This window comes from Pinus tabuliformis, chromosome 1_1, assembly GCF_031772625.1.
Source record: "Pinus tabuliformis cultivar Carrire ecotype Pingquan chromosome 1_1, CPIR1, whole genome shotgun sequence".
Classification (NCBI taxonomy): Eukaryota; Viridiplantae; Streptophyta; class Pinopsida; order Pinales; family Pinaceae; genus Pinus; species Pinus tabuliformis.
In genome coordinates, this window is record NC_142297.1 from 530,609,448 (window position 1) to 530,619,343 (window position 9,896).

At 37.9% G+C, this 9,896-nt stretch overlaps 1 protein-coding gene across 1 annotated transcript in view; it reads right to left on the reverse strand.

Moving 5' to 3' along the window:
- Positions 1 to 1,434: 1,434 nt before the first annotated feature.
- LOC149214118 (uncharacterized) overlaps positions 1,435 to 9,896 on the reverse strand; it is a 281,652-nt gene continuing 273,190 nt past the window's right edge. Inside the window, exons 8-9 of the mRNA XM_089392190.1 lie at positions 2,231 to 4,913; positions 1,435 to 2,127 (exon numbers count right to left, since the gene is read on the reverse strand). Of these exons, the coding sequence (XP_089248316.1) occupies positions 2,323 to 4,913 (2,591 nt within the window). The 3' untranslated portion in view covers positions 1,435 to 2,127; positions 2,231 to 2,322. The remainder of the gene's footprint in view (positions 2,128 to 2,230; positions 4,914 to 9,896) is intronic.

Below are 9,896 nucleotides of genomic sequence, written 5' to 3' on the forward strand. Positions count from 1 at the left end.
CGGCTACTCTATCCATGTAATTAAGTTACTCCAAGCTTTATATAACCATAATCTTTATATCAAATTTTAATGATTCAAAATAAACAGACTCCATAAACATCTAAAATTCTATATCTTAAAAGCTAATCTTGTTTAACAACTAAAATTAAACAAAATAACATTTCCATCAAATTAACTACTACATTTTAATTTATACAAAAAATCAAATAGCCTTCAACAAGAAATTGACTTGGAAAGAACAACTTGCCACCCAACCATGAACCGTCAGCTCTGGTTCTCCCCCGAGTTGAGATCTTTTCCCTAAAATCAACAACCCCTTGTGATCCTTGGTCAATGTATTTTATGCCTTCTCCCCCGAGTTGAAATCCTTTCCATAGAATCAACAACCCCTTGTGATTCTTGGTCAAGGTATTTTATGCCTTGCTTCCCTAAAAGACTTTCCTTAGCAGCCTCTCACTTTCTAGTGTCAACTAACCCCATAGCCTAAGTTTTTCCTTTTTTTTTGAAAAAAAAAAAAAAAAAATCTTTTGTTAAAGCCCACATTTTCCCCTTGTGGTGCTTTATTCACCCTTTCTCAATGTTGTTTCCCCACACTTAGTGATTTACTAGATTTTTCTCTCCCAATCTAATGAAATCGCATTAATTCACTCCTAGAACTTTTTAGGAGTACATAAGGGAAGTTTTGTTCCATCTTATCCATCCACGTTGGATTCCAAATTGGAGTAGTGATCTCATTAATTCACATGTTCTTTTCCAAGTAAATCATCTAAAGTTTATTATTATCAAATCTATTTATTACATCATCATAGTTACTCTCAAGGGTCTCTTATGACTTTGTTGCCATTACTAAAACCAATTCATTCTAATTAAAAAATATTTACATGAATATAGAGAGGTATGGCAGCAGATCATACAGATGATCTGCTGCAAGAAGCACTGCAAGTGCCATCATTTCATTCTCTCGTAACCAAATCTGCTACATTCCAATTTTAGACCAACGATTCCACAATCAAATTGTGTTTCAACTATTAAACACACACATCAGTCCACTTATCAATTTAAAGGATTTTTTTTTGCAGGTAGGTATTAATCTTTTATTGGCTAGATAGCCGCACGCCATAATTCATGAGATTGGCTCAACTTCTGGTTGCCAATGTTTCTATTTATTTGATTAGTTTTGCATTACAAGTACCTGGTTCAAATTCCTTGGAAAAAATCGCAGTTGCTTATGGTTACAAATTTACTATAAATACCACCAATGAATGTGGAGATACATTATATATTGAATCCCTACACTATAAGAAACACAACTAAAATGCAGTGAGAAACAAAGACCAATATTAATATATAAACACCAGTTGCTAATCTAATGCCAATACCAGGAAACAGAAGAAGCATTACGCATTGACACACTAGGCATTTCTCAATCTTCCCCCAATTTGCTATTTTGCATTTCAAGCTGATTTTCTGGACTGGTAGAGCTTGTTACATACGAGCAGATCAATCAGCTCACCATGGATTAACAAGATCAAAAATTCCAATAATTCATCATGAATGTCGTGCATTTCTTCTAAATTGTCTTTTACAATATTGACACAATTTTGGCCTTGCTTAATCTTTGGAATTGTGATGATTATCAGCTCTAAATATTCATCAATTTCTGACTGCACCAAATATAGTCGTTCTAGTTATCTACGATCATTATGACATTTTCCCTCTATTTGGATACTAATGTGCTCAAAGTAAACAAGTGAAATTAACGAGTATGCTGTCAGGCAGTCCTATATTTGATTTCAAATCATGTCTAAAAGACCGATAGTACCCTAGAAAAGATAATGTTTCACAATGCAACGCCAGGCGCTTCTAATACCTTCAAAGTGCAAGATTTTGAAACAAATGTTTCCCTCTAAAAAGGAAGTTTCTTTCCATGGGAATCTTTTAGATATTCCAAGTTTATTTATCTCTAGATGTATCTGCTCTTCAAGTTTTCTCCAAGCAACATACAGTAGCTATGTCATCCTCCGTAGAATAAGCCACATGGTACATTCTCTGTCTTCATATAAAGGAAACACTATATTCTAATCGGTGGAGTTCATCTTAGTTCTGTCCTTCCAACATCTGACATGGCTGTAACAGGAAGAAAAAAAAATTACCTATCATGTCCAAGGATATTAAGAAATATAATTTTTTTTTTTTTTTTTTTACCTATCATGTAGTAACTCAGTAATACCTGCAACATTATCCTGTAGATCTCCAGCTTCAACAGAATAAAGAATATGCCATCTTATTTATGGAACTTTCAGTACTCGATGATAAGTCCTCTTAATCCTGTATCCAAATGTCATGATTCTCAAAATCCTCTTTCCTTTCATTAGAAGAAAACTGATCATCTTTTTCCTGAAAGACAGCTTGCAAGACAGTTTTCTTGCATGAAAGATTCTTCTGTGTAAGAATTATTACATCTTTACAATCAATACGCTTATGAGAGTCGTTAAAATAAATCACTACAAGAGGATTGTTGACAACTCTCATTGCTTTGGAAAGGTTAATTAGGAATGCTTTTTGGTTGGAAGAGCACTTCAACAGTTGTAGGAGCCTTTTTCTAAATTCAAAAGGCAAAACCTCTGTACTCTGACTATCTCTGAAGATTCGCCGAAATAATTGTGCATTATCTGTTAGCTTTCCGGTGGAGTTGATCGATATCAAGCAAAGCATACTGATCAAACGCAATATAAACTCCGGAAAGTATTCTCGGCATTTAATATTCGAAGTTTCAATCCACCGTTTGACTGTTCTATGTTTATCAAGCAACAGTTTACTAATTATATCTCTCAATGGAACATAAAAGTTTTCAGAGCTTCCTTCACATCCCGGTTGACTCTCTGATTCAAGCAACCAGGAATGGAAGAATTCCCCTTGTTTCCCTGTCATGAATTCGATGAAAAAAGACCTTGGCAGACACAGGCCTGTCGATAAATGTCTACACGAAGATGCCAGAAAGAACAACTTCTCAAGGAGAGTGAGGAAAATATGAGGGGAAATATAAACAATGTTCTCCCAGCTGTTAAATGAAGAACATAGGGCTTTTTCGAAGCCTTTGACTAGACACATTCTTTTATCCTGCGAACTGATTTCTGGAAATGTATTTATGTGCAACCAGAGCATTTGATCATTCCAATAGTGTGTGTCATCCAGGCACCTACTAATTTTCATTAAATACTGTGAAACCAGATCCGTCGGCAGAAGGGGAAGTACTACTTGCAATATTCCAATCTGGCCAAGAGTTGGAGGTCTTCGCATGTTGGATACAATGTCTTCCGAGATGTCTTGAAGAATCAAAATAGCTGTTGCATCTTCCCGCAGACTGATAAATTCTTTGACGTTTTTAGTTCCGTGTTTCAGAGGAAAGAAGAAATAAAGGAAACGTTCTTTACAATCATTCAGCACTACATCAAACTTTGTTTCCTGCCGTGACCCTGTCGGTGCAGTCAAGTGCTCCATATTTTTCAAAGATTTGAAAACCTGATACATTTGAAGCCATAGCTCTCGACCAAACTTTGCAACCTGTGGCAGACCACTCTGTCCGGTCAAGAGTTCAATATTTTTCAGAGTTTCTGAAACTTCAAACCTTTTAAGTAACATATATCCTTGTTCAGGAAGACTAGAGTTTTCTCTGGTGCAAAAATCATAGAGCCGCTCCAATTTTTCAATGACATGTTGTCCTACATAATAGAGGTCCATTGTAAAAAAATATTTTGCTAGCTCAAGGAATTTCTGAAATCCAATCTGTGCTGTGTTTCCACGTCTTTTCCTCAATATGCCCTCATCACCCTTGAGCCAGAAAGCTTCACTATTAAACACGGTACAAAATCTAGCATTTTTACTTTTTCTGACACAGAAGTATTCCAGAGCATACTCTAGGTAGAGAATATCTTGTTCCTCTTCCTGTCGTTTTTCAAATCTGGAAAGAGAATTCACCGAGGAAATCAACTTATGTTTCCATTCATCCCAAAGAAACACGAGTGTTTTCGGAGAGATTCTATTCTCCAGCAGCGTTTTTGAATAATCATCCACCTTGAATAGACTCATTCCTTGGTCAAGTTGAAATATTTTCAAATCTGAATCAAGATGTACATGGAGGGCTTTACGAAGACACAGAATTTCATGTCTGATATTTCTCATCTTTTCTGCCCTGATCTTTTGTTTTGTTAATGAAGAAAGAGTGTATAACTCATCTGAAAGTATCTCCACTTCAAAATTTATGGACTCGTCTACATGGTTTGGTTTTTTTCCTGCTATGTCTTTTACTTTCTTCAACAGTTCAATCTTTCCATGGAATTTCTCCAGTGGCCAGCCTTTATTACACATCCTCAGTGACTTCAATTGGACGTGAAATAGAATGGATTTAATTGCTAGCCAATATTGCCCTGCTTTTAATCGCATCTCGGACTCAAGTAAGAAGTCGCCTTTCATCTCTGCAATCTCTGCGGCCTTTTCGAAGTTCCCTGCTGCCGCTTCCACCCCGACAAGTTCATCAAAGTAATCCTTCTTCAAGAGAAAGGATCTAATTAAGTCTAGCGATGGAAGGGCCTTCACAAATATCATCATAGACTGAGTGTCTTTTATCCGATGATAATGTGTTGCACTTTTCTTGAGATACTCAGTTTCAAGATTTAATAATTCACAACCATGGCATTTTCCACAGTGTTTATTGCACTTGCTTTTCTTCCAGTGTTTAATAAATTTCAATCCTCCCATGAATAACTCGCCTTTTAAACAGGCATCTAAGCATTTGGAAATACAATTATCTCTGCCATATGCACTTGCAGCATCATCCCAGCATTTTGCTAGGGCAAAGCAATATCCGGCATCTTCAAGCCGTGTTTCGCCAAATTTCTCCAAATATATTGTACCTGTTCGGACAAGGATAAGGCCATCAGAACATGCCATTGTCATATGCAAATGTCAGACATCCGACATCAATCAAAAAAAGAAGATAGATATATTTTAACTATGCGAGTTGGCAAATTGAACAAAACGTAATAAATTTGTCTCTATATTTGTTTTTCATTGATATATTCCTACCTCCCCACATGTCTCTATATTTGTTTCTCATTGATATATTCCTACCTCCCCACATGATTGTAAAGGGATAGAAATATTTGTCTCGTTGTTTCTCAGTGATATATTCCTACCTCCCCTCGTGATTGTAAAGGGATATCATGTCTTTGAAAGAATTACCAAATGGTTCTGGTGAGGTGAAAAAAGATTTCACTTGGCCCCACCAGACAACGATTCTTGCTGAGTTTGATTATAACACCATTTTTTCCTCGACATTTCACATTGACCTCAGACCAGCCCCAACCGATATAAGTCGAAAGCATATAGTTACTGAGATTCTTTCAGAATGATATACACAATATTGTGCGTCTCAAATAGAAGTTAAAATGAAAAATAAGGAAATTGTTCGGAGAATGATATATACAACATTGCGAGTCTCAGAAGCAGTTGGCTCAAACCAAATTCTTTTTTAAATATTTAGTTGGTTATATTAAAATTTTAAATAGAAGTTAAAATGAAAAATAAGGAAATTGTTTAGAGAATGATATATACAATATTGCGGTGGGAGAACTGTAGGAAGGAGCAGGAGGGCGATTTTGGAGCTAGGGTTACAGGTTAGCAGAGTTCATTCTCCATGGAAGGCCGTAAAGGAGGGAGCTCCACTCCCTCCTACAAGCAGGTAGTGGCCAGCAGAAGAAAAAAACTAGTAGAAGAGGATAGGGATCCTTTAGCTGAAAAGCAAAGAAACAGAGAAAGGGAGCAAGTGGGCTCTGAATCTAAGGAGAATAACAACAATAAAGAAAGCAAAGAAGCGGACAAGGAACAGGGCACAAAAGACAAAACTCAAAGGGGACCATGCAAACCCAAGACTACTATCACTCCTAAAGTTGTTTTGAATGATCCTACTTTGCAGGCGCATAGGGACCACATGCAGACTTATGCAATTATTTGTAAGTTCATGGGTTTATGGCCAACTGAAAAAGCATTACAATCTTGGATTAAATACCATTGGAAACCAAAAGGAAGCATAGAACTACATTTTGGGTCAAAGGGATTCTTTACTGCAATTTTTGCAAACATTGAAGATAAGGACAGAGTATTTGAAGGAGGGCCCTACTTTTATGCAGCAGCAGGCTTGTATATGAGACCTTGGATCATGAATTTTGTCCCAGAGCGTGAAACTTTTACCTCGGTCCCAGTCTGGGTAAGACTCTACTCTCTACCTTTGGATTACTGGCAACTAGAATCCCTTTCTGCCGTAGGAAATAAGTTAGGACGTTTTATCAAAAGCTTCTGAGGCCACCAGAAGAGGAAAATACACATCCTTTGCAATAATATGTGTGGAGATGTATCTTTCTGGAGCTCTGCCAGATGAGGTCATATTAGAAGTGTTTGATGAAGAATAGGTACAAACAGTAGATTATGAACACATCCCATTCGGATGTCGTAAATGTCATGAACATGGGCATCTATTCAGAGATTGCCCTCTCAATATAACTGAAAATAATAGTAAAACCAACACCATGAAAGACACTGAAAGCTTTCACAAAGTGGTCCAGAAAGGAAAAGGAAGCAAGAGGGGATCAAAGACACATCAAAATGAAAGGCACCAAGTCAGTCAAAATAGGTTTCAAGCACTAGAAGAGGAAAGGGGGATAACGAAAGCAGATTAGGCCAAGGGAGACACTCCAGTGAACGAGGAGAACAAAGAAGAGGATGAGCAAACACAAACCATTAACAAACATAAAGAAGAAATGACGAGTGACACAAAATTGGAGATGGATCTGGAAATGACCCAGAGTGAGATGGAAACGGAAGATCATGAACTACAGGAGATTCTTGAGAAAGAGAATCTACATCTAGAAGGATTCCTGAAACAAGGAACTAGGGAGGGAGTGGATTCGTTGCCTCCAGAGGAGTTCAATAGAGTTCAACAGCTGTTCTTATGGAAAACTCAGACCACAGCACTGGAAAAGCAAAGGACTCCTGAAAGGCTGAGCAATGAAGGTGTGAAAGCTTTGAAAACCACACTGGGCTTGGCACCTAGATAACCAGGAAAGAAAAGAGGCAGGAAAAAGCAGAACGAGCTTTTGATAGAATGTGGAAAGCTAATGATAGAGTCAGGTAAGATGAAAGACCTATCCAGTTATTCATTTACAAATCTTTAATAATGAAGTTCACTTCTTGGAATATTAGAGGCCTAGGCAATAAAAGAAAACAAAGGTTACTTAGTAATAGAATGAAACAAGAAGCACTGGATGTAATCTTCATCCATGAGACTAAATGTTCCATTCAGAAAATAAAAGAGATTCACAGTAAATGGCTCAATAGATTTGAGTTTCTGGAAGTCAAAGCAAAGAATACAGCAGGTGGCATTATCACACTTTGGAACCCCCAAAAAATTGACATTATAGATGCAGAGGCAGCCAGGGATTATCTATCAGTGGTCATACAGCGAGTGGGAGATAAGGAAGTCTACCTAGTAACGAATGTGTATGGTCCCCAAAGATTGGATGACAAACTCAAGCTTTTAGACTCCCTGCAGGATCTCAGGGAAAGACATGCAAGTATCCCTTGGATCTTGGGGGGTGATTTCAATATGATCAAATCTTTGTCGGAGAAAAAAGGGGGCACCAGAACTGTAAATAAAGATTCTTGTGCTTTCCAATCTTTCATAGACAATATGAAGTTAATGGATATTGGTATGAGTAATGGTACCTTTACTTGGAACAATAAAATAGGAGGAGAGTTTCAGGTGGCTTCCAAGTTAGATAGATTCATTATCTCAGAGAATCTTATGCTCAAGGACAAGAACATAGTTGCAAGAGTTCTCCCCTTTGGAGGCTCTGATCACTGGCTCGTGCAACTGGAAATGCAAGGCATTGGTACCCCCAGGAATAGACCTTTCAGATTTGAAAACATCTGGCTTTCCCACCCAAATTTCGCCAACAACATAGCCATCTGGTGGGCTGAAGAATTAAACATTCAAGGCACAAGCATGTTTCTACTCCAAAAAAGACTCAAACATATCAAACTCAGGCTCAAAGAGTGGAACAAGGAAGAGTTTGGTAATATTTTTGAAGGAAAAAAATCTGTTGAAGAAAAAATGTAGGAACTCAACCAAACCCTTATCAGGGAGGGTTTTGATAAGGTTAGAAATGAGCAGGCAACCAAGTATCAACAAGAATGGGAGAACTTCTGTAAACAAGAGGAGATTTTCTGGAGGCAAAAATCTAGAGTGCAATGGCTAAAAGAAGGAGAACGCAATACCAGATTTTTCCACAGATCCACTGTGGCGAACAGAGCTCACAACAAGATTTCTTCTATCAAGGATGAAGGAGGTAATCTTCTTCATTCTCATGAAGAAATAGTAGCAGTACTGGTTCAACACTTTTGTGGTATTGCTCAAGAATCCTGTTTAGATAGGGAACAATCTATTAGGGTTATATCAAGACACATTCCAAAGCTGGTTTCTAATGAGGACAATTTCAACCTTAATAGACTAGTATCGGAAGATGAAATCAGTGAGGTCCTAAAAGAAATGCAAAATGGTAAGGCACCAGATCCGGATGGTTTCATTGTTGATTTCTTCAAAGCTTACTGGAATATTGTAAAACAAGATGTTTTGAATGTAGTGGAAGACTCTAGGAGGGACAAAACCATTCTGAAAGCGCTCAATACCACCTTTATTGCCCTGATCCCTAAATAGGATTCAGCTCTAACTCCTGACAGGTTCAAACCCATTGCCCTGTGCAATGTGGTCTACAAGATAATATCCAAGGTTGTGGCCAATAGACTCAAACCTCTTCTCCCCACCCTGGTGTCGGGGGAACAATTTGGATATATGGAAGGTAGGCAAATCCTCGACACTATAATTCAAGCTCATGAGGTGGTGCACTCACTAACAAGCAAGAGGAAAGCTGGAATGATCATGCAATTGGATATAGCCAAAGCTTATGATAAGCTAAATTGGAGCTATATTAGAAAAGTTCTCATGGCTTTTGTGTTTGATCACAATTGGATCAGATGGGTAATGACCCTAATAACTTCTCCTAGTTTTTCAATTCTTGTTAATGGTTCTCCTTCAGAGACTTTCATTCCTTCAAGAGGCCTCAGACAGGGAGATCCACTCTCTCCCTTTCTCTTCATTCTCATGATGGAAGGGTTGGGTAGATCTATCAGGCATGCTAAAGAAGTTGGTAAAGTCAAAGGTCTACAACTTACTAAAGATGGTCAAGCTTTAACTCATCAACAATTTGTGGATGATACCATGCTGCAGGGCATCCCCACGGTCAAAGAAGCTCTTGCTTATAAGAAAATCCTGAGAGACTTCACCATGGCTTCAAGTATGGAAGTTAATCTCTCCAAATCTAAATTTTTTTCTTCAATACTCACATTGCTATTCAGAGAAATATTTCAAGAATTTTGGGCTTTCAAAGGGAGATCCTCCCTTCAAAATATTTGGGAGTCCCTCTAACGACCAAGCCTTTTCACAAGAGCATCTGGGAGCCAGTGATTAGAAAATTGCAAGATAAGATTAGGAAATGGACTTTCACATCTTTAAATTTGGTTGGAAGGTTGGTGTTAACCAAGCATGTTCTTCAATCAATTCCAGTCTTCATGCTTTCAGCTCTCCCAGCGCCCAAAGGTGTTCTGCAGCGATTTAGAAACATGCAAAGAGACTTTCTTTGGGGCAAGGGGGAAGAAAGAAAGAAATGGGCCTTGGTAGCTTGGGGAAAAAATCTGCAAACCCAAATACTATGGAGGACTCGGTCTGGATGATCCTGAGATTCTAAGTAAGGCTTTAGGAGCCAAATTATGGTGGAGATGGGTTA